The following is a 22,642-nucleotide window of genomic DNA, read 5'->3' as shown; positions in this document are numbered from 1 at the left end:
TCCAACTTTGTACATTCTGCCCGTTCTTTGGAATTTTCTAAAATGGATGAACAACTCCACTTTGAACACTGCATGGTGATTAATTACGGCCGCGACATCGGTTTGGTGAGTAGGCCTATGCTTAATGATTCTGATGAAAATATGCTCTTTGTCTTAATAAACAAATGTTTTAGTGTATTTTCAGTGTGGAACCTGTCTATGTTTAGGGGGGTTATAGCCTAGACTAACCAATTATATACTAGCAGTTCGCAAAGTAGCCTAAGCGGAAAATAGACGGGGCGCAATTATTCCAAAACTGCTGCACGTTATTGGAACACATTTTCCTACTTCAATCAACCAGTCCATTTTGAATTTGTGATAAAGCTGTAGTCATTTGGCAAGGAATGCAGCTTGTGTATCCCATCAGTTAGATATGTTTTTCATAGGCATTTATTTCTGTGAGCCAAACAGGATCTTTGGTGTGCACTCAGCACATGTGTGTGTGTAGGGAGCAGTCGGAACGCAATTGAGTGAATGACACACGGAAGGGAAAGGGAATTTAGGGAGAAAAATTGTGCAATGCTTGGCTTGGTCTCTTTTTTGTTATGCCCCGCAAATGCACAAATGGAACACGAGTCAAAGCAAATTCATGTCGTCTTCAAGACAAAATGTAATTTGCCCGTTCGGGCAGCCACAATGCACATTCCACTAAATAGTTTGTGTTTGAAAACATTTAGATCTTTGGTTAAAGATGGAGCTTTGAAGTCAGTTTGAGTACTAGATTACTCATGCCCATCCCTAATTCAGATGGTAGCATAGTGTAGTTGTGTCTCTTATACCTGTAGTATCTGGTAGGCCACAGAGCAGTTGCTGAAGAGGGCTACCATGCACTTGATACACTGGTAGGCCCGTTTCTGGTAGTGGTTCTTGGAGCGCTGGATGGTGTCAAATAGGCCATCCCTGTCATCTGGTATACCCTTCAGCACGTTGTGGATCCTACACAACCAAGCAGGGAGAGAAAAAAACAGAGCAGGGATGATGATGTTGGCACAACAGAAAATCAACCAGAAACAAAATTCCAAACAGGGAAACCAGCCATTCCTAGAGGGCCACAGGGTGTGCCATTTTTAGTCCCAGCCCAGCACTAAGCAGTCTGATGAGTTGAATCAGATGTGTTGACATTAGAGCTGTCAAACAATTAAAATAATTAAAAATTGAGGTAATTAGTTCATCACAAATTTTGAATTTGCTCAAATTTGGCCCTAGATATTCTATTTTAAAAGCAATGCATTGAATTACAGGTAAACTATGCTTTGATTGTAATGGATGGAAACACAAAATGATGTGTTAATAGCATTTTCAACATAAACACCAAAAAAAGTCACTAACATACAATGCTCCCAATGTTTAAGTAGGCCTACTCCCTCTTATCAATGCACACACACACACACTCTTATCAATGCGCACACACACACTTATCAATGCGCACACACACACTTATCAATGCGCACACACACACACACACACACACACACACACACACACCTTTAAGTACTGTTAAAGCTTCAGGCATTCTAAATGAGTGTAACTATAGGAAACAAATAACTGTCTCTATGCATACAAAGAACAAAGAGATTTTAAACTTGTCCAACAATGTTATGAAAATCCTATAACCACCTGTACTGTTCAGATAACTTTACACACATAGGCCTACACTCTCCCTCCTACACCCTCACACACACCCCACTCTTGCATATGCAGCCTACCATTGAAGCATCTCTTTGAGATGCCTATTCCTTTTCAGTTTTTCCTGTGCCATCCAGATTTGTGCATAGCCTTGACAGTGGTCAAGTTATCCGGTTGGTAGCAAGCTAGCTAGTTAACATGACTAGCTAGCTAAACAATGTTATAAAACCAAAAAAATGGTGTCCTGCGAGTAGGTTAAAAAAGCCTGCGATAGGCGCACAAATCTGCAGCAGAAAGAAAAAAACTTAGCTCCGGTAATATTGTGCATAACTTCTACATGATTTTGGCTAGAGGCACACGGTCTTCAGCTATGTAAAGGCACAACCATTGTCGATGTGTTCCGTGTGGAAACACATGCACCTTAAATAAAAGGTTCCGTTTAGTGAAGAAATGGAGACGCGATTAATGGCGCACATTTTTTTTTACGCCAATTAACATGTCACATGTTAACGCATGATTAACTTTGACGGCCCTAGTTCACACTAGGTTGGGACAAAAATCCTGAGTCCACTGAGTGACCCTTTCCAGATCAAAGTGAGGAGCAAAGATATGATGCTGCCCCCCCGGATCTGACCTACCTGTGAGTCTGCCAGGAGTCCTCAATGAGCAGGATCTGCAGCAGCAGGTCCAGGTAAGGCCTCAGCTCGTAGGTGTACGAGTACGCCACCTGGGGGATAACAAAACACACACTATCAATAAGATCTAGCACACATCTTATTAACGGAAATATGTCCAATATGAAGACAAAGACCAGTCGGAGAAATTGATTGTAGGAGGAGGAGACTTGGGACTATTGAGAGGCAATAGTTTCCCACCTCCTTATTGTATGGGACACTTCTAAATGTGACTTTAGAGGCAGCTTCACGGGCAGCTTCCTTAAATAGTACCCACAAAACACCAGTCTCAAAGTCAACAGTGAAGAGGCGACTCCGGGATGCTGGCCTTTTAGGCAGAGTTCCTCTGTCCAGTGTCTGTGTTATTTTGCCCATCTTAATCTTTTCTTTTTATTGGCCAGTCTGAGATATGGCTTTTTCTTTGGAACTCTGCCTAGAAAGCCAGCATCCCAAATTTTTGAACAGTAGAGTATATATTTACAAAAAAAGATACGGGGGATTGGAAATGATGCAGACAATTACAGTGATAGAAGACACAATCTATCTGTAATATTAAAGCAGACCTACCCCCTAAAAATATATATACTTATATCTGTAAAACCTGTCTAGTTTGTGTGGGGGTGTGTGTGTGTGGTCTTGCTCTTCTACCCTCGGACCTGAAATCCCCAAAAGTCCCCACAAGGATAGGAAAACAAGGAAAATTATCCCTTGTGGGGACTTCACACGCCCCTACGAGGACAAAAGCTAAGGGGTTAGGTGTTAAGTATAGGGAAAATAGGACTTAGAATGGAAATAAATTGTAGGTCCCCACGAGGACAGAAAAACAAGTGTGTGTGTCCATCTGTGATTTCACCAGTTTTAACAGTTACCTGCCAGAGCAGCTCTGATAGTACAGTGGAGGAGAACTGGGGGTTTTCCCAGCAGCTGAAGCGCAGCAGCTTGACTGTCTCCTCTGAGTTGCTGCAGTCCTCGATGATCTTCTTCACGTAGCTGGTCCTTACGAACAGGATCTCTCCCACCAGCTGCTGCACAGGCATCACCGGGGTGGTCTGGTTGGCATCACCGTACGGGTTAGGGAGAGGGGGGTTACCTGGATGTAGAGAGAAAGAGGGAGAGAGAGAAGGACAATGAATATGACTCAGGTGTTACTGGTTCGTCTTTGTCCGTTGACCATAGGTCACAACCCCTCACCCCTGAGTGAACTCACCATTGATGGAGGACTGCATGCGCGCGGCCACGTCACAGCAGCGCACCAGTTGGGAGACTACGGTGTACAGTTTGCCTAGTTCAGCATACTGGTACTTTATGGGAGGGCCAGGCCCCTCGTCTAGAGCCACCAGCATGAAGGTAGCTGGGACACTCAGCTTCAACAACTGGGTCTTCTCTGCCAGCCCTGGAGAAGGGTGGGAGGGAGGGTATAAGGAAGAGAAGGAGAGCGAGGCAAGAAGAGAAATTAATAGCCAGTGAGCCATACTCTTTCTCAAGGGGTTGAGAGAGCAGGTGTGTATGGCAGGCTGTGTGTGTGTGTGTGTTCCTTACCCAGGTTGGCATACATAACGAAGAGGTTGAAGTACTGCTGCAGGTGTCGGCCGTGCTCTGACACCTCTCTCCTGAGCAGGTTCAATACAGTCCTCAACAGGTGGTCACTGAGACTCAGGTTATCACATGCCTGACACACACACACACCCAGAGACAGAGAGAGACAGAGAGAGACAGAGAGAGACAGAGAGAGACAGAGAGAGACAGAGACAGAGACAGAGACAGAGACAGAGACAGAGACAGAGACAGAGACAGAGACAGAGAGAGAGAGAGAGAGAGAGAGAGAGAGAGAGAGAGGAGGAAGTTAAAACATTCCACAAGAACAGAGAAAGGTTGCTTTGTATGGGGTAATGCTCAGTATGCATGAAACGGGGGGTAGCATTTGAAAACAGAAGCTGAAAACAAGAGTTCTTATTGGACAATTCCAGGTAGTACCTGCTCTGTTTCAAAATGTTTCACCCGTTTCATGCCTACTGAACACCATCCTGATAGTTTGTGTTTTAGGAATAGGAGAACCAGCCCATTCACCTGTGGTTGGGTGGAGGCTCCGACAGGAGAGGCAGTGGGGGAGGGGCACGGTCCGTCTTGCAGGGAGAAGTGTGCAATGAAGACGATGAGTTTGGCAAACGCGCCCCGGACCTCGGCACTGGGGCACTCCAGCAGGTACTCGGAGAAGCGGTTGGTGTAGGCAAACAGGAAGTTGTGTGCAAACCAGTAGCGTACATTCTTACTGTGTCTCAGCAGGACACAAAGTGCATCATACCTGGGGATGGAGAGAGAGAGATACACACGTGATTAGAGAAAGGGGAGAGGAGAGAGGGATGCGTCAATGGATGAAGGAAGCAGGGGTAGTTTCAGAAGGGGAGAGAATGATGCAAGGGAGAGTGGAGATAAAGAGTGAGGAGGAGAAAGGGGAGACTGATGAGACAGGGATAGAAAGGAATAACAAAACAAAGAATAACAAAACAAACATCCTTCACTCAGGTCAACATCTGAACACAGGTCAAAGTTGAAAGGTGAGACAGACAGTACTCACCAGTCACTGGCGGGCCCCCTCACTACTTTCTTGGTGTGGAACCCAGTGCTGAATAGGAACTTAGCAGCCAGCTGAACACTAATCATAGCCATCTCCTCCGCCTCAGGCAGTAGATGGTCTTGTCCTGATTCAACCAAACAACATAAACATTGCTTCAGACTTCAGTCACAAATTAACATTAAAGTTCCAAATGGAACATTTTAATGAAAAAAGGAAAGAAAATTCATGTTTCTTCTCTAAATGCAAATTAGTGAAGGATTAAGTTGGTATTGAATAATATTCAGCAAGAGACTATTCCTGAGCTTCACAGAGCGAAATATTTCAATTTCAAAGTTAATGTGTGAGTCAGTCACTGGAGCCGAATCCGAGAATCTCATCACTGTTCAAATAGAGCCGTATGACCTAATTTGCTGCTTACTCCTAAATGAGAGGCTGAAATTGGGGACATTGACGAGAACAGTTGTCCGTTTGCACACATGACACTAAAAAGAAACAAAACACATCCTAACAAACCTCCCCCTCCTTCACACACACACACACGAGCTGAAGCAATTCATCCCGACCAAGTGCTTTTACACTGATGGCTAACCCTGCAGTAGTCAGTTCATTTCCCTGTGCCTGTCGTGAGACACAGACAGACAGACAGACGTACACTGTGGCCTGGCTGGCTGGCTGCATTAATAATGCAGAAGGCAGAGGAAACTGCTGCAGTTTACAGTCAGCCAACGTTATGTTCAGCTCTGACATCCTACACTTTCCTTCTTCATACAACTCTCTACGGGGGCGGTGAAGTTGAATACATTACCAAAACACAGTGTTACCAGTGGTAAGATTAAAACGAGGGGGGCTTTTTCATCTTTTTAAATATTGAGAGGAATGAAAGTATCTGCTATTAAAGCAAAAGTAATGTCGCTGTTACAGTGATTAAAAGCCTTGTTATGGTACTAAGGTGAGAGGTTGGGTCATTCACAGTGCACAAATGAAAAAGGCAAATCACAGTAATATCAATCTCACTTCTTGGGTTGTACACATTAGCAGGGGAAATAACAGGGGAGAACAAAGGAGACAAACAAAACCTCAGAGTAGCAGCAACACCCACCCCGAGAAGAGCTCTAAAACTCAAAAGGAGGTATTCTGAAGCGTGTGTGTGCGTGTGTGTGTGTTCCAGTTACCTGGCGGAGGGTTTAAATAGACACTGTTACAGGTCAGAAGTTTCTTAACAAACTGGAAATACTCCAGGCTGTACTGCATACGATTGTGCATGAACTGCACATTCTGCTTGCGCACACTGCACTCGATTACACCGGGCATCTTGACCTGGTGCGGCGGCTTGTTGTTGGACGAGGACGAGATGGTCAGCTCCTGAATGTACTTGACCAGCTCGCTGTCCTTGTCCAGTGAGTCCATCCGCTCGTAGAAGAGGATGTATGCGTTCCACCAGCGCTTCTGACGCCGGTACGACATCCTCTTCATCATGTGGTCAAACACCTCGCCCATGTACTCCCCTCCGAAGCACTGGTTCTTCATCTCCTCCTCGTCGTCCATCTTGCACTCCGTCACGTCACCGTCGTCAAACTTGTACCAGCGGTTCCGTTCGCCGTCTGCCCCGCCCACGTTCCTCTGTGTGATGTAGGAGTAGTAGTGTCCGCCGCTGGCCTGGCCTGAGTGGACCAGTACCCCAACCAGGCGGTACTTGGAGCTGCCTGGGGGCTCTGGTTCAGAGGGCTCGTTCTGCTGGATCACCTGAGGGCAGGACACAATAATTGATGTTGAAGTGAACCACTTAATTGGTTCGTTTAAAGGGACAGTTCACTCCAAAGTGAGGTACGAAGACATCTGACACTGATTTTTTGGAGTGAATTGTCCCTTCAAATGGGATCCCATCTGAATTAATTTACATAAAATATTTCTCATTTCAAGTATCTGAAATGTTAGAACGACAACTACAACATTATGAAATCATTAAAATAGACATTTACTCCGTATTTCTACACACAATGTAATAATCTGTGTCATCTTCATGCCATCCCTAACCTGGTTCTCTGGGTTGACGTCGTCCCCCTCCAGCTTGGCCACCCCGGCTACAGTGTAGGGCTCCATGTCCAGCTCCCTGGGGAACTCAAAGTAGTCATTGAACTTGATGGCACACTCCCTCTCCCAGTCGTAGTCAAACCTCTTCAGCTGGATGGCCAGCACTGGGGGAAGTTTCTTGATCAGCAGCCGCTTCACTGTGTCCACCTGGAGGGTGGGGGGGGAGACGAGCAAACACGTTACTGCTACTAGCCTTCTGGTCAGGGGGCCTAAGCTAACCCTCCTCCCGGAGACCTACTGGGCAAGCAGGCTTTTGCTACAACCCTGGAAAGCCTATAGGAATGTAGCTAGTTAGGAAAAAAGGCTATTGGTCCATTTCAATTGTAAGATCTGATAAGAAAAACATTATTCTCACCTTCTTGTTGCACTTCTCACAGTGGTATGCGTTAGCACCCTCCAGCAGGTCTCCTTTGACGTACTGCTCCATTGAGTCCAACAGGTTCTGGTGGTTCCTGATGTCTACATTCAGAGTGGTGAACGACTCCTCACACTCATACCTGTAGCACACACAATATCCACATTCATTTCAACCAACACTGTATAGTCTCATAAACCCGACTCTAGGCAACAGCAGTGACTAGGGTCTGGTTTTACTCGCCAGGTTTCCATCCAATTGGTGATGGATTTTCATGCAAATATTCACTTGGTGAAGGCCATAGGACTGCAAATGAAAGACTTCAACAATGTCTCTGTCACTAACAAATATAGTAATGGGGGTAACTCCATAACGCAATTGAAAAAGGCAAGGCACACTGGGAAATTACTGGAGGCGTGGTTTGTGGGGGCGTTAAATTTAAGTATACCTTAATCATAAACTCTGGTCTCCATCCTGCTATCCACTTTGTAAGACATGTTATGCTGGAACATTTGAAAATGGTGAGAGGCAACCTGGATATCTAGGGAGACTAAACACTGAAGCAGCCTCATAAAACCACTTCAAACAAATCTCTCTCTCTCTGCAGAAATAGACATCTTCAAATCAATTACCCTGAGATGCGTGAACAATAAGCATTAGTCCATTTTGCCCCTAGACCAGATCTCAAGTCAGTTTCACATTCTCCCCCATAATGGTTGAGGTTATAAATTGCCAAGATATCCCTGATCTTAGATCAGTTCCTATGGCGGTGTGTGAGTTACCTATGTGGGCACCCCTGGCAGATCTTCTGGTCAGCAAAGGATCCACCCAGCACCTTACTGAGCATGGCTGGGTGACCCAAGGCTTTCAGAGCCTCGTCCAGACTGTCCACTAGAGAGTTGAAGAACTCCAGGGCATCGTGCTGCTCTCGCAGGTTCACAGGCTCGCCCCATAACCTATAGGATGGGATGAGGCTTAATCATTAAGGGGTATTGTGTGTAGATTGATGAGGGAAAAAACAACTTAATCCATTTTAGAATAAGGCTGTAACGTAACAAAATGTGGAAAAAGTCAAGGGGTCTGAATACTTTTTGAATGCACTGTACAGTGTATATTTGTTTATTTTTGACCATTTTGATTAAAAACAAATCACAGTAAGGTACTTAATTGTTACCCAGATTATTTGATATTGAGATAAACACAGCTGCATTGGGCCTTTAAAATACTGGTATGTATGACCCATCTGGTTTTTCCAGGTAATCATTCTCTTCCCTCCACTGACCTGAACTGTTTCCAGAAGCCTCTCGGTATGTAGTACTGCAGTCTGGAGGAGGCCAGGTGGCCAAAGATGACCTGCAGGTGGCGCAGCACGCCGATGTTGTACTCCTTCCTGTCCTCCGATTTACTGAGCGATGGCTTGTCGTCAAACTGGTGGTGGTAGTTGAACACCTCATCTCGCGGGTCCACATTACTCTGTAGGGGCAAATGGACACACAGGGTTAAGCTGGGTCCTGGTCATTAGGACACACAATGGAACAGGTTTTAAACCACATACTCTGTTACCGCAACACCCCACATCTTCAGTGCCATAAAAGTGTCTCAGCTAAGGAGCTAATATCAACTGCAGCTACCAATGGAACTAGAGCTCAGCCTTCAACACCATAGTACCCTCTAAGCTCATCATTAAGCTCTGGGCCCTGGGTCTGAACCCCGCCCTGCACAACTGGGTCCTGGACTTCCCGATGGGCCGTCCCCAGGTGGTGAAGGTAGGAAATAACACCTCCACTTCATTGATCCTCAACACTGGGGCCCCAGAAGGGTGCGTGCTCTGGCGGAGTGGTGCCAGGAAAATAATCTCTCCCTCAACAAAACAAAAGGAGCTGATCGTGGACTTCTGGAAACAGCAGAAGGAGCACCCCCCTATCCACATCGACAGGACAGCAGTGGAGAAGGTGGAAAGTTTTAAGTTCCTCGGCATTACCATCACTGACAATCTGAAATGGTCTACCCACAGTCTACTGACAGTGTGGTGAAGAAGGCACAACAGCGCCTCTTCAACCTCAGGAGGCTGAAGAAATTTGGCTTGGCCCCTATGACCCTCAGAAACTTTTACAGATGCACCATTGAGAGCATCCTGTCGGGCTGTATCACCCACCGCCTGGTATGGTACTGCCGGCAACCGCAGGGCTGTCTGCCAAACGCATCATTGGGGGCTCACTGCCTGCCCTAAAGGACACCTACAGCACCCAATGTCACAGGAAGGCCAAAAAGATCATCAACCACCGGAGCCACGACCTGTTCACCCCACTATCATCCAGAAGGCGAGGTCAGTACAGGTGCATCAAAGCCGGGACAAAGAGACTGAAAAACAGCTTCTATCTCAAGGCCATCAGACTAAAATAGTAATCAATAGCCAACCTCCACCCAGTACCCTGGTCTGAACTTAGTCACTGTCACTAGCTGGCTACCACCCGGTTATTCAACTCTACTCAACTCTGCACCATGTACATAGACATGGAATAACTGGTCACTTTAATAATGTTTACATACTCTTTTACTCATTTCAAATGTATATACTGTATTCTAGTCTATGCCACTCCGACATTGCTCGTCATATATATACACACACACACACAGTTGAAGTCAGAAGTTTACATTCACCTTAGCCAAATACATTTAAAGTCATTTTTTTCACAATTCCTGACATTTAATCTTAGTAAAAATTCCATGTCTTAAGTCATTCAGGATCACCACTTTATTTTAAGAATGTGAAATGTCAGAATAATAGTAGAGAATTATTTATTTCAGCTTTTATTTCTTTCATCACATTCCCAGTGGGTCAGAAGTTTACATACACTCAATTAGTATTTTGTAGGATTGCCTTTAAACTGTTTGGGTAGCCTTCCACAAGCTTCCCACAATAAGTTGGGTGAATTTTGGCCATTTCTCCTGACAGAGCTGGTGTAACTGAGTCAGGTTTGTAGGCCTCCTTGCTCGCACACGTTTTTTCAGTTCTGCCCACAATTTTTCTATGGGATTGAGGTCAGGGCTTTGTGATGGCCACTCCAATACCTTGACATTGTTGTCCTAAGCCATTTTGCCACAACTTTGGAAGTATGCTTGGGGTCATTGTCCATTTGGAAGACCCATTTGTGACCAAGCTTTAACTTCCTGACTGATGTCTTGATGTTGCTTCAATATATCCACATCTACAGTGCCTTGCGAAAGTATTCGGCCCCCTTGAACTTTGCGACCTTTTGCCACATTTCAGGCTTCAAACATAAAGATATAAAACTGTCTTTTTTTTTGTGAAGAATCAACAACAAGTGGGACACAATCATGAAGTGGAACGACATTTATTGGATATTTCAAACTTTTTTAACAAATCAAAAACTGAAAAATTGGGCGTGCAAAATTATTCAGCCCCTTTACTTTCAGTGCAGCAAACTCTCTCCAGAAGTTCAGTGAGGATCTCTGAATGATCCAATGTTGACCTAAATGACTAATGATGATAAATACAATCCACCTGTGTGTAATCAAGTCTCCGTATAAATGCACCTGCACTGTGATAGTCTCAGAGGTCCGTTAAAAGCGCAGAGAGCATCATGAAGAACAAGGAACACACCAGGCAGGTCCGAGATACTGTTGTGAAGAAGTTTAAAGCCGGATTTGGATACAAAAAGATTTCCCAAGCTTTAAACATCCCAAGGAGCACTGTGCAAGCGATAATATTGAAATGGAAGGAGTATCAGACCACTGCAAATCTACCAAGACCTGGCCGTCCCTCTAAACTTTCAGCTCATACAAGGAGAAGACTGATCAGAGATGCAGCCAAGAGGCCCATGATCACTCTGGATGAACTGCAGAGATCTACAACTGAGGTGGGAGACTCTGTCCATAGGACAACAATCAGTCAGTCGTATATTGCACAAATCTGGCCTTTATGGAAGAGTGGCAAGAAGAAAGCCATTTCTTAAAGATATCCATAAAAAGTGTCGTTTAAAGTTTGCCACAAGCCACCTGGGAGACACACCAAACATGTGGAAGAAGGTGCTCTGGTCAGATGAAACCAAAATTGAACTTTTTGGCAACAATGCAAAATGTTATGTTTGGCGTAAAAGCAACACCCTGAACACACCATCCCCACTGTCAAACATGGTGGTGGCAGCATCATGGTTTTGGCCTGCTTTTCTTCAGCAGGGACAGGGAAGATGGTTAAAATTGATGGGAAGATGGATGGAGACAAATACAGGACCATTCTGGAAGAAAACCTGATGGAGTCTGCAAAAGACCTGAGACTGGGACGGAGATTTGTCTTCCAACAAGACAATGATCCAAAACATAAAGCAAAATCTACAATGGAATGGTTCAAAAATAAACATATCCAGGTGTTAGAATGGCCAAGTCAAAGTCCAGACCTGAATCCAATCGAGAATCTGTGGAAAGAACTGAAAACTGCTGTTCACAAATGCTCTCCATCCAACCTCACTGAGCTCGAGCTGTTTTGCAAGGAGGAATGGGACAAAATTTCAGTCTCTCGATGTGCAAAACTGATAGAGACATACCCCAAGCGACTTACAGCTGTAATCGCAGCAAAAGGTGGCGCTACAAAGTATTAACTTAAGGGGGCTGAATAATTTTGCACGCCCAATTTTTCAGTTTTTGATTTGTTAAAAAAGTTTGAAATATCCAATAAATGTCGTTCCACTTCATGATTGTGTCCCACTTGTTGTTGATTCTACACAAAAAAATACAGTTTTATATCTTTATGTTTGAAGCCTGAAATATGGCAAAAGGTCGCAAAGTTCAAGGGGGCCGAATACTTTCGCAAGGCACTGTATATATTTCTTAATTTCATTATTTTACTTTGAGATGTGTATATTGTTGTGAATTGTTGAATACTCCTGCAATGTTTCACTACACCCACAATAACATCTGATAAATATGTGTGTGACCAATTAATCTTATTTTAACTAAACATGGATTAACCAACAAACGCAACATCACCATATGACTAAACCCTAGTATTTGCTTTCAGATAATTCTAAATTCCAGGGCCTCCAGAGTGGTGCAGCGGTCTAAGGAACTGCATCGCAATGCTAGAGGAATCACTACAGACCCGGTCCGATCCCGGTCTGTGTTGCAGCCGGCCACGACCAAGACACCCATGATGAGGTGGTTCACTATTGCCCCAGCGCCGTTCGGGTAAGGAGAGGGTTTGGCCGGCTGGGATGTCCTTGTCCCATCGTGCTCTTGTGGCGGGCCGGGCTCATGCACGCTGACTTCGGTCGCCAGCTGTACAGTGTTTCCTCCGACACATTGGTGCGGCTGGCTTCCAGGTTAAACGAGCGGTGTGTCATGAAGCAGTGCGGCTTGTCAGGGTTGTGTTTCAGAGGAAGCATGGCTCTCGACCTTCGCCACTCCCGAGTCCGTAACGGGTTCTGCAGCAATGGGACAAGACTAACTACCAACTGGATATCATTAAATAAAATAATATCATTCTATATTCTAAAGTCGTTCCTCGATACTGCTCTCTCCTGCATTACCTCGTTCTCCTGCTTCTCATCACCGGACATGTCATCGTCCACATCGGTGCCGGTGCCCTCGATGGCCAGAATGCCGTTGCGTATGGGCGGGATCATGTAGAGCTGCTGGATGACAGAGTTCATGTAGCAGGTGGCTCCGGCGTTCTTCAGTCCCACAAAGCCTTTAGTTGGCCTCGGTCCCACCGGGGGGAGATACTCCCACTCTGTCAAAGCCTCACAACCTGGGAGATGGGGTGGGGATATCATTTGGACATACACAATAACACAGGTGGGTAGGTTCTGTGCCTCACAACCTGAAGGGAAGTAAATCTGGGTGAGTTCTTATCACTTTAGATTGTATCACTAAATTTAAGCATAGAGTTGCAGGGATGTGATTGCCCCCAATATAAATTGAGAAGAAAGACTAATGTAATGATGAGATACAGATCAAGAGTAAGTAATAGTATTTCTGGCTTTCTGAGGTGCAAACATTGATCAGTGAAAGTTAATGGAGAACACAACTCTGTGTAGTTTTCCTCTTAGAGTTCCTACCTAGGTAGTACATATCAGTGAGCGTGTCGACCATCTGCTTTAGATTCCGGACACAGCCCACCGCCAGCGCCACCAGCAGCTCGAAGCCTGCGTTGATAGAGGCGGGGCTGCTACAGACAGGGATGGCTTGCTCCGTGGGGAACTCCCCACTCTTCATGTACTGCAGGTACACGTTCGATGCTGGGAAAATGAAGTCATCTATCAACTCCTGGACAGAGGGGGAGGGAGAGCGAGTTAATACAGGGTAAGAAAGTAACATTTACTGCGTGCAGCACATTTATTACAGCCACATACAGATATGAAGGTCACTGCTAATTTTTTAAATATTTATTACCACATAAGATCATTCTAGAAGCTTCTGGTGGGCCAAATCAAATGTTGTCGAGAGCCCCACTAATGCCGGTGAATAAGTAAAAAGATTCAATTCAATACAAAATGGATGCCATCATACCTTGATGAGGTTGGCCCCTCCCTTCTCACAGCCGATGTAGTACTTCTTCTCTGATGTCTGGAAGGCCAGCAGCTCCTTGGTGATCCCGATGTGGCCCTCCAGGATGGTTTCCTCTACGCCCGTCTCCCCTGTCCTCTTTACCTCATCCTGGGACACACACACACACACAGTACTAACAACCAGGGTCCTATTCATTAAGCACCGAACAGTATGCAAAAGAAAAGGACTACATGGACTTGTCCAATAACAAGTGCTTGCTTGATTCCCCCTCCCCGTTGATTAACATCTTGCTACGGTGTGTCCTAATGAATACAACCTAGCTCTGACTAGGGCTGTGGCAGTCAAGAAATTTCATCAGCCGGTGATAGTCAAGAAAATAACGGTCGGTCTCATGATAATTGACCGTTAATTAACATACACATTTAGCATCTCCTGGCTTCCATACATAGCCTACAAGTTACTGATGCAGACATTTGGAACATCTACATTTTAACAAGTCTATTAAATCCATGTAATAAAGCTTACACCTTCACAATGAATCCATTATTTATTTTATACACAGGTCTAAAGAAACATGATATGAAGAAAATGTAGTCTATTTCAGAATAACAGAATAGGCTACTCTGAGTTGTCCTTATGTTAGGCCCTGAGCTGGCTATGCCATATGATTGTGGGCTTCACTAGTTAATTTACCAGACAAGATCTGGTTAGAATTCCGTGGCATTATTTTATATTATTTTATAGTATGAAGAATACAATTGAACAAAGTTGAATCAAATAGAAAGGATATTTTCTCCAAACGATTTGAGGGAGTGCACACATTTGGCTATTCTGTGTTGAGTGGTTAACAAAGAAATAGTTACTCCAATATGCTTCATTTAAAGTTAATGTAACTTTAGTTGCCCTACAAACGTTGGGCTATATGTTCAGATTTGTAATACATTGTAATGCTGCATGATGCAACTCTGATGATGATTTGAAAAAAAAGTATCTTGAAAGGCATGAGCTTTGTTTTATTGTGCAGGCTGTACACACTTCATCAGTCTCTCGTTCACAATTTGACAAGCACTTGATAATGCTTCGAATGTCCAGGCGTCATTCCCTTTGTTTGGCCGTAACGCACCCTAAAAAAAATCCATGCCTTTTGTGGCCATTGACCGTTGTGCCCTTCTCTCTGAGTGCTGCGCAATTCATGATCTAATCTGGTCTTCTCACAGGCTACAAGGGAAGCCAGACTTGTCTGGGATGCAACTGCATGCGTCCTTATCCAATTCAGAAGATACTAGAAGAACTGTCCACAGCAAAACGAACAGCAAAAACACTAGCCTATGTCAATCTACGATTCCCCACAGTACAAAAGTTGAACTACTCTATTCTGTGCAAGAAATAAATATCCCAGTCTGGGACAGTTGTGGGCTGCGATAGATCCCAAATGAATACAACCAATAGCATCAAAAACACTTTTACACAGTGAGGCTGACGCAACATTTAGCTTAAAATATTGATAAACTATTAGGCAATTTTTTCACATAAGGACGCGTGCAGTTGTGTCCCCGACGTGTCTGGCTTCCCTGTGAGAAAGACCAGATTAGGTCATGAATTGTGCAGCACTCAGAGAGAAGGGCACGACAGTCACTGGCCACAAAAGGCATGGATTTTTTTTAGGGTGCATTAGGCTATAAGTGTGAATGTTCCATTTAGCGAGAAAACACCATGAATCAAAAGTGACCACAAATGCAATTATCCCCAAACTTGAAACTCACACGCTGCTTGTAAAGCGGAATAATGTGCTTACATTTTAAGAAGTTATTTGGCCCCTTAAAACATATACATTTTGGGGCGGCAAGTAGCCTAGTGGTTAGAGAGTTGGACTTGTAACCGAAAGGTTGCAAGATCGAATCCCCGAGCTAACAAGGTAAAAATCTGTCATTCTGCCCCTGAACAAGGCAGTTAACCCACTGTTCCTAGGCCGTCATTGAAATAAGAATTTGTTCTTAACTGACTTGCCTAGTTAAATAAAGGTCAAATTAAAATATAGGCCTATGGGCTAGGCTACAGGAGTTGACTATTATTCCAAGAATGTGCAAGAAGAATCTCAAATCTATTTTGTTTAACACTTTTTTGGTTACTAACTACATGATTCCAAGTGTTATTTCATAGTTGTGATGTTTTCACTATTATTCTACAATGTAGAAAATAGTCAAAATAAGTTGTGCACAGACTTGACTTGTACTGTATGTATGAAATGGATTTAGAATGGACCATTATCATGCAAACAGGGGCAGGGGAAACACGTCATCTACGCATTTAAATAGCGAATGGAGGATGCTTTACCCGTGATTCATTTTCATGTCAGCCATGTAGGCTATACTCCTGTTCCTTAATATTAGGAAAGTTGAGAAGTAAATATAGTAGGCCTATAGGAAGCTGATGGGATCCTTTTTTTAACATCACTCTCAGGCCATCACTCTGTTTTATCACACAATTGCATAGCCTATAGAAATGTTGTGCAACAGGAGCTCATGTGCTCTCATGAAGAGTTTGATTAGATTTTAGATGACATTTGCATTGATGTCAGAGTGATTAGAGGGACAATAGAGCGCTGAGTACCAGGCAGTTAGCAAGTTTGGTAGGATATTAATGACCATCAGCAGCATCAGAGCTTGGAGAAGCCTAATTACCGTGACTCAACGGTCACGTGGAATTTGACTGCCTTCATGACTCGTGACCGCCGGTGTGATGGTAATACGGTCACCGCAACAGCCCTAGCTCTGACCAAGGACTAGAACCTCAGCCACGAGCTGCAATTAACTCAACACAAAGCTCTGGGGCATTATTCATGACACAAGATCTGGATGAATCATGGTCATACCCTGATCCTCTTGAGCCAGTCGATTTCATTGTTGAGCAGCACCTCTGCGTTGGGCAGGTTGATGTTGCTGTTGTAGGCATAGTTCAGAAGGTGCCTGAGCAGGGTGAAGTAGTCCCCAGCATGCTTGGCCCGCTCCTTAGCGGTGCTCTGAAACACAAACAGAGAGCATGTACATTCACATTAGTACTGTATTACCTGGAGCAGCAAGAGATCCATGTTTGAATACCTAATAGGGAATGTTTTTTTAAAAAGCTGTTGAAAAGCCATGAAAACCAGTTGACAGCTTACTTAACACTGCCTACTTTAAGCAGTACATGCATACCTTCTCCTTCCTTCCTTGAAGTGATCACTGCTCTCTCCTGGCTGGATAGCAGAAATAATATATGATATGATATAATACAACCGTAGCTTATTCTGATTTGGGAGATCAGTGAGAACTTCAACGAAGGCAGGCAGTAAGAGTACAAGTTCAATGTATTTGAACAGGGCCATGATTGCAGTGAAAGTAATGTAAAACCCCAAAGCACTCATGTATGAGAGAGGTGCTGATATGTACCCCCAGCACAGTGAAGTGAAGAGAGAGATGCTGATACGTACCCCCAGCACATTGAAGAGAAAGGTTCTGATACGTACCCCCAGCACAGTGAAGAGAGATGTGCTGATACGTACCCCCAGCACAGTGAAGTGAAGAGAGCTGATACGTACCCCCAGCACAGTGAAGTGAAGAGAGTACGTATCAGCTCTCTTCACTTCACTGTGCTGGGGGTACGTATCAGCTCTCTTCACTTCACTGTGCTGGGGGTAGAACCTTACCCCCAGCACAGTGAAGTGAAGAGAGCTGATACGTACCCCCAGCACAGTGAAGAGGTGCTGATACGTACCCCCAGCAGTGAAGAGAGAGGTGCTGATACATACCCCCAGCACAGTGAAGAGAGAGGTGCTGATACGTACCCCCAGCACAGTGAAGAGAGAGGTGCTGAAAACGTACCCACAGCACAGTGAAGAGAGAGGTGCTGATACGTACCCCCAGCACAGTGAAGAGAGAGGTGCTGATACGTACCCCCAGCACAGTGAAGAGAGAGGTGCTGATACGTACCCCCAGCACAGTGAAGAGAGAGGTGCTGATACGTACCCCCAGCACAGTGAAGAGAGGTGCTGATACGTATTCCCAGCACAGTGAAGTGAGGAGAGTGTTGCTGATACGTACCCCCAGCACAGTGAAGAGGAGGGTGATGAAGAAGAGAAGGGGTCGATGGCCCATGCAACACCTGGTGGCCATGAGGAAGAACTGCTCCTGGGCCATCTGACGAACTGACCTGGAAACAGATCAGAAGACAATTATACTACAGACAAACTAATCCATCAATCCACCAACTGACCTGGGGACAGATATTACCATTACCATAGACACAGACCATCCCACATCTCATCCACTACAAGAAGCAGTTACGACACAGAGACCACTGTGGTACATCAGCAGCAACCAGCCTTGAGGTGTGGCAGGCTGCTCTTCCAGCCTAACATGAAAACATCTACATTTAGGTTATTTAGCAGACGCCATTTAGAAGACTCTCTTATCCAGAGCGACTTACAGTCAAGTGCACATCTGATGCTGATAGACAGGCAAACTAGCGCACACACACACACACACACGGCGGGGGGTACATACTTGCTGTGGCAGTGCATTAGCAGGTCAATGATGAAGGTCTGCCAGGCCTTCTCCTTGCTGAGTGTGTCCAGAGCGGTGGGCAGCAGGGAGAAACACAGGGTCATGATCTCCAGGGCCTCACAACACACCTGCTCATCCTCCCCGTCCGGCTCCTTAGCCGCATTCGTCTGTAGCGGGGGAGGACACACACACCGCTGTGACTTTATAAACACACACTTCTCTGTATTTCAGGAAGCAGGTGCACACAATTAACCAATTAGTCCCTTCGGCAAGCACCACAGAGAGACACAGAAAGACAGACATTAAACAGACACTCAACACACAAAAACAGATCTGTGACTGTATAGGCTAAACAATACACACTAGCCTCATCAAGGTAGAAAATATACTAACAACAAACAATTGTGAACTATTAATAGAAGGAAAATGAGTGCAGTGGCCTACACAACACCCCACTATAGAGCAATGGGATCTGCACAGTCTCCTAAGACTGAGACCAAAATAAAGCAGATAATCAATCAATGGACTGATGATCAAAGGATAAGCGGCCATGCGTACCTTCTCGTAGATCTTGCTGATCTCTTCGTTGGAGCTAAAGACTAGCTGTACGGTGCCACAGCCCGACGCCCACACTATCTTCTGCACCGCCCGGATCACACAGATGTCTGGGATGTACTTGGACGCCTGGAAGAAGTTCTGGAAGAGACGAGAGGGAAAAGGAAGGAGAGGGAGGGAACAGTTTAATTAAAGCAGATTATGTCACAGGCATCAACATAGTTGCATACGTACAGTCTGTCCTTCTACCCCATCTCTCCCCACTTCTTTAATTCCCAAGTTCTCTTTCCCCTCTCTCGCTAGCTCCTTCCTCCCTCCCTGTTTCTCTCCCTCCCTCTCACCTCGTCAGAGATCTGCTGAGCCAGGCGTATAGCTACGTTGCGGAGCATACACTCTGAGGCAGGGTTGGGGATGTTTTGCAGGGCACTCTGGAGGACCAGGGCTTGGTCATGAGTGGCCTGGTTGATCTGGAGAGAGAGAGAGAGCGAGAGAGCGAGAGCGAGAGAGCGAGAGGATGTTAGCATTAACATGGCCATCACAATCCTAGTTCAACTTCGCATGCACGCGTTTGTGTGTGAGTATGTGTGTGTGTGCGCATGTCTCAGTGTACACGCGCTTGTGTGCATCTAACCAACTAACCGGTGAGACTGGTATGGTCCCCTCAGCATTGGGCTGGCAGGCCTCGGCCACAGCTTTAACGTGTCCGAACCCCACGGCGGTGAGCAGCAGCTTGGCGATCTTCAGAGCGTTGAGGTACGCCCCTCGCCGTGTCTCCATGTCGGCCGAAGGCAGGAAGTTGTTCCGTGTGAGCATGCTCAGTACAAGAGGCAGCCCGCCACTCTTCAGGAAGTTGTACTGGAAGTCGCTGGCATCCTCCCCCAATGTGGCGCTGGCTGGCATGAGTAGGGCATACACCACCTGAGGAAGGGAGGGGGAAAAGAGGTATACAAACACACACAGAGTGGAAGTGGTCAACAGAGAGCAAAGCGTACACCACCCAGTATGGTAATGATGAGACAGACAGCAGTGATCACAAACAAGAGACCCACTTCTATGAGGTAGAGGACTTGTGATGGCGAGGGGCCAAAGAAGCGCGAGTCCAGTGTGGGGCTGAGGCTGTTCTCTCCCAGCTTGGCATGGTCCAGACACATGGCACGCAGGATCTCCACGGTACTGTTATCTACACAAACCCAATCAACAGGCCATTTACACATCCCACATGTATGTTTCGTTTTAACCATGTTTTGATGCTATAAACCATTTTATTTTACAATTACAACCTTACATTTTGTGTTCTGAACTATACCCATGAGGCATTTATAGTTATATTCAACAAATGAATGGTATACCACTAATTTTAAAGTCTAAAAAAATGGATGTAGGAATTCCAGATTGCCCCTATAAAGTGAGTGAGTGCCAGAGAGAGTGAGTACCTGGAGGCATTAGCTTCATGAGTACCCTGGCTCCATCTCGTAACAGAGGCATGTTAATGCCACAGCCCAGGTCCGCTACCTGCCACAGGAAAGATATGTAGCGCAGGTGGAGAGACATGATCTGGAGACAGAGAGAGGAGCGAACAGACAAGGCGTTAACATTGTTCCATTTACTCATCTGCAGTCATGCATGAGATAGGAGTTTTTCCTACTAGCTTGATGCTTTCCTAGGCAAAGGCAACATTAATTATTTTCTAGGCAAGGACCAAGAGAGCTAGGCACCCTTTCTGATGAGGTGAGAGGTGAAGCGCCACTCCGGGGAAGTTTGTGTGTGTGTGTCGCTCACCACTCCAGGGAGACAGCTCTCCACCTCTGGGTTGGGCCCGTCGCTGAAGTGGTTGCCGTGGTTACCAGGTGAGCCGGTGGAAGAGTCCGAGGAGCTGTCTGGGCTGGACGGCATGTTGGCACTCACCTGGGTCAGCTTGGCTGTGATCAACTACAGACACAACACAACGGGAGAATAGAAGATATATACAAACCATTTCCTATAAATGACCTATACAAACAAGCTGTAAAGAACCCACCGGTGACATGAGGCTCGTCAAAACACAGCTCATCACGCTTACCGTTTTGTCTTTGAGGTTGAGCTGGCCAATCAGCTTTCTGTCATCGGCTGGGTCGACGACATCCCCGCCAATGAAGAGCTCTATCTTGGTGTGCGTGGCGTTGGCCTTGATGCGTGTGAGGATGCCACGGCGCACCGAGCCGATGGTGTCGTTGGTGTGAGACCAGATGTCCAGGTCATCTACCTGACGGCCCTGGTTAGGAAAACGCACAGTCAACGTGATGTGCTTCCCCCGGAACGCCCTGAGAGGTAGAGAGGAGGGAGAGAAGAGAAAAGAGGAAGAGGGAGCGAGGACAGGTTAAATCAAAATCAAATCAAATTTATTTATATAGCCCTTCGTACATCAGCTGATATCTCAAAGTGCTGTACAGAAACCCAGCCTAAAACCCCAAACAGCAAGCAATGTAGGTGAAGAAGCACGGTGGCTAGGAAAAACTCCCTAGAAAGGCCAAAACCTAGGAAGAAACCTAGAGAGGAACCAGGCTATGTGGGGTGGCCAGTCCTCTTCTGGCTGTGCCGGGTGGAGATTATAACAAAACATGGTCAAGATGTTCAAATGTTCATAAATGACCAGCATGGTCGAATAATAATAAGGCAGAATAGTTGAAACTGGAGCAGCAGCACAGTCAGGTGGACTGGGGAAGGGGGGAAGGGTGGACACAGTCAGGTGCACTTAGGGTGAAGTGGTTTGGGGGAAGAAAAAGGTCAGGACAACAAGCTTAAGCTCAGTGCTTGTAGGCTCCCCTACCTGGACATGGGCAGTATGGTCCTCTCCTCATGGTAGTCGCTGTCACACTCGTTGATGTACTCCTTGAGCACAGTGAGCACGCGGACCATGCGGATGGCTTCCTGCCGGGCCGAGTTGATGCTGTCCTTGTCCCCATCCAGGACACGCAGCGTATCGTACGACGCCTTCAAACGGTCGAAGCACGACTGGATGAAATCCTCGTGGATCTCTACCTGCATGGGGGACAGGAGGGGTAGTGAGTTCAGGAGAAGGGCATGGTTGACATCCTGTTTGTCTGGAACTGCAGTGTTCCAATCCATCCCTCAGATAATAGAACCAACATGTACATCAGTGATCCCAGAGAAACGGATTGGAAAACATTGTGACGGTACCGAGGTATCACATATATTCAAAACGGCTAGATGATTTAGGTTGATCTAATAGCAGATTGAGCTGTTATTGTTACCGGGACAAAGGGCACCGATGGTTACCTGATTGACTTGTAGTTTTGGTCCGAGGTTGGTGTAGATCTCTTTCAGCAGGTCTATGGCTCGACTGGCGATGTCATCGCTCCCTTGAATTACGACCTGGCAGGAGGAAATAACAGACTGATTCAATGGACGCCTACGGCCCTCTCCATCAAACAGCCCTGGAGACAACACTGAAGAGACTGTGAGTGGTATGACTCATCATCCAGACTAGAGGTTCATTAATAAGCACTCAGCGGCAGCACACAGAAACATAACCAGTCACAACCACTGGCCCTAAGCTGCCCTCACACACTAACATCAGTACATTAACCCAGACTCAAATACGGTCTGTGTGTCTGTGTGTGTGTGTGTGTGTGTGTGTTTGTACCACACAATGCTTACC

The 22,642-nt window shown here is 45.7% G+C and overlaps 1 protein-coding gene across 7 annotated transcripts in view; it reads right to left on the bottom strand.

Annotated features, from left to right (window-relative positions):
- The window catches only part of LOC110502046 (ubiquitin carboxyl-terminal hydrolase 9X), a 78,202-nt gene that overhangs the window by 10,898 nt on the left and 44,662 nt on the right, over positions 1-22,642 (bottom strand). For all 7 annotated transcript variants that reach the window (XM_036958662.2, XM_090215433.1, XM_036958659.2 and 4 more), the window contains 27 exons: positions 22,261-22,356; positions 21,791-22,002; positions 21,044-21,284; positions 20,764-20,913; positions 20,418-20,538; positions 20,034-20,164; positions 19,624-19,902; positions 19,326-19,451; positions 18,988-19,125; positions 18,430-18,596; positions 17,968-18,076; positions 16,761-16,907; positions 13,889-14,035; positions 13,438-13,645; positions 12,907-13,127; positions 8,643-8,833; positions 8,143-8,316; positions 7,361-7,502; positions 6,949-7,152; positions 6,087-6,657; positions 4,915-5,038; positions 4,407-4,641; positions 3,879-4,008; positions 3,547-3,732; positions 3,209-3,429; positions 2,304-2,392; positions 819-975 (listed from right to left, as the gene is read on the bottom strand). In XM_036958662.2, the coding sequence (XP_036814557.1) occupies positions 819-975; positions 2,304-2,392; positions 3,209-3,429; positions 3,547-3,732; positions 3,879-4,008; positions 4,407-4,641; positions 4,915-5,038; positions 6,087-6,657; positions 6,949-7,152; positions 7,361-7,502; positions 8,143-8,316; positions 8,643-8,833; positions 12,907-13,127; positions 13,438-13,645; positions 13,889-14,035; positions 16,761-16,907; positions 17,968-18,076; positions 18,430-18,596; positions 18,988-19,125; positions 19,326-19,451; positions 19,624-19,902; positions 20,034-20,164; positions 20,418-20,538; positions 20,764-20,913; positions 21,044-21,284; positions 21,791-22,002; positions 22,261-22,356 (4,917 nt within the window). The remainder of the gene's footprint in view (positions 1-818; positions 976-2,303; positions 2,393-3,208; positions 3,430-3,546; positions 3,733-3,878; positions 4,009-4,406; positions 4,642-4,914; positions 5,039-6,086; positions 6,658-6,948; positions 7,153-7,360; positions 7,503-8,142; positions 8,317-8,642; positions 8,834-12,906; positions 13,128-13,437; positions 13,646-13,888; positions 14,036-16,760; positions 16,908-17,967; positions 18,077-18,429; positions 18,597-18,987; positions 19,126-19,325; positions 19,452-19,623; positions 19,903-20,033; positions 20,165-20,417; positions 20,539-20,763; positions 20,914-21,043; positions 21,285-21,790; positions 22,003-22,260; positions 22,357-22,642) is intronic.

The sequence above is a fragment of the Oncorhynchus mykiss genome, chromosome 22, assembly GCF_057628025.1.
Source record: "Oncorhynchus mykiss isolate SJ-2025 chromosome 22, ASM5762802v1, whole genome shotgun sequence".
Classification (NCBI taxonomy): Eukaryota; Metazoa; Chordata; class Actinopteri; order Salmoniformes; family Salmonidae; genus Oncorhynchus; species Oncorhynchus mykiss.
Note: the sequence above shows the minus strand (reverse complement) of the source record. Positions and strands in the feature narration are given on the sequence as shown.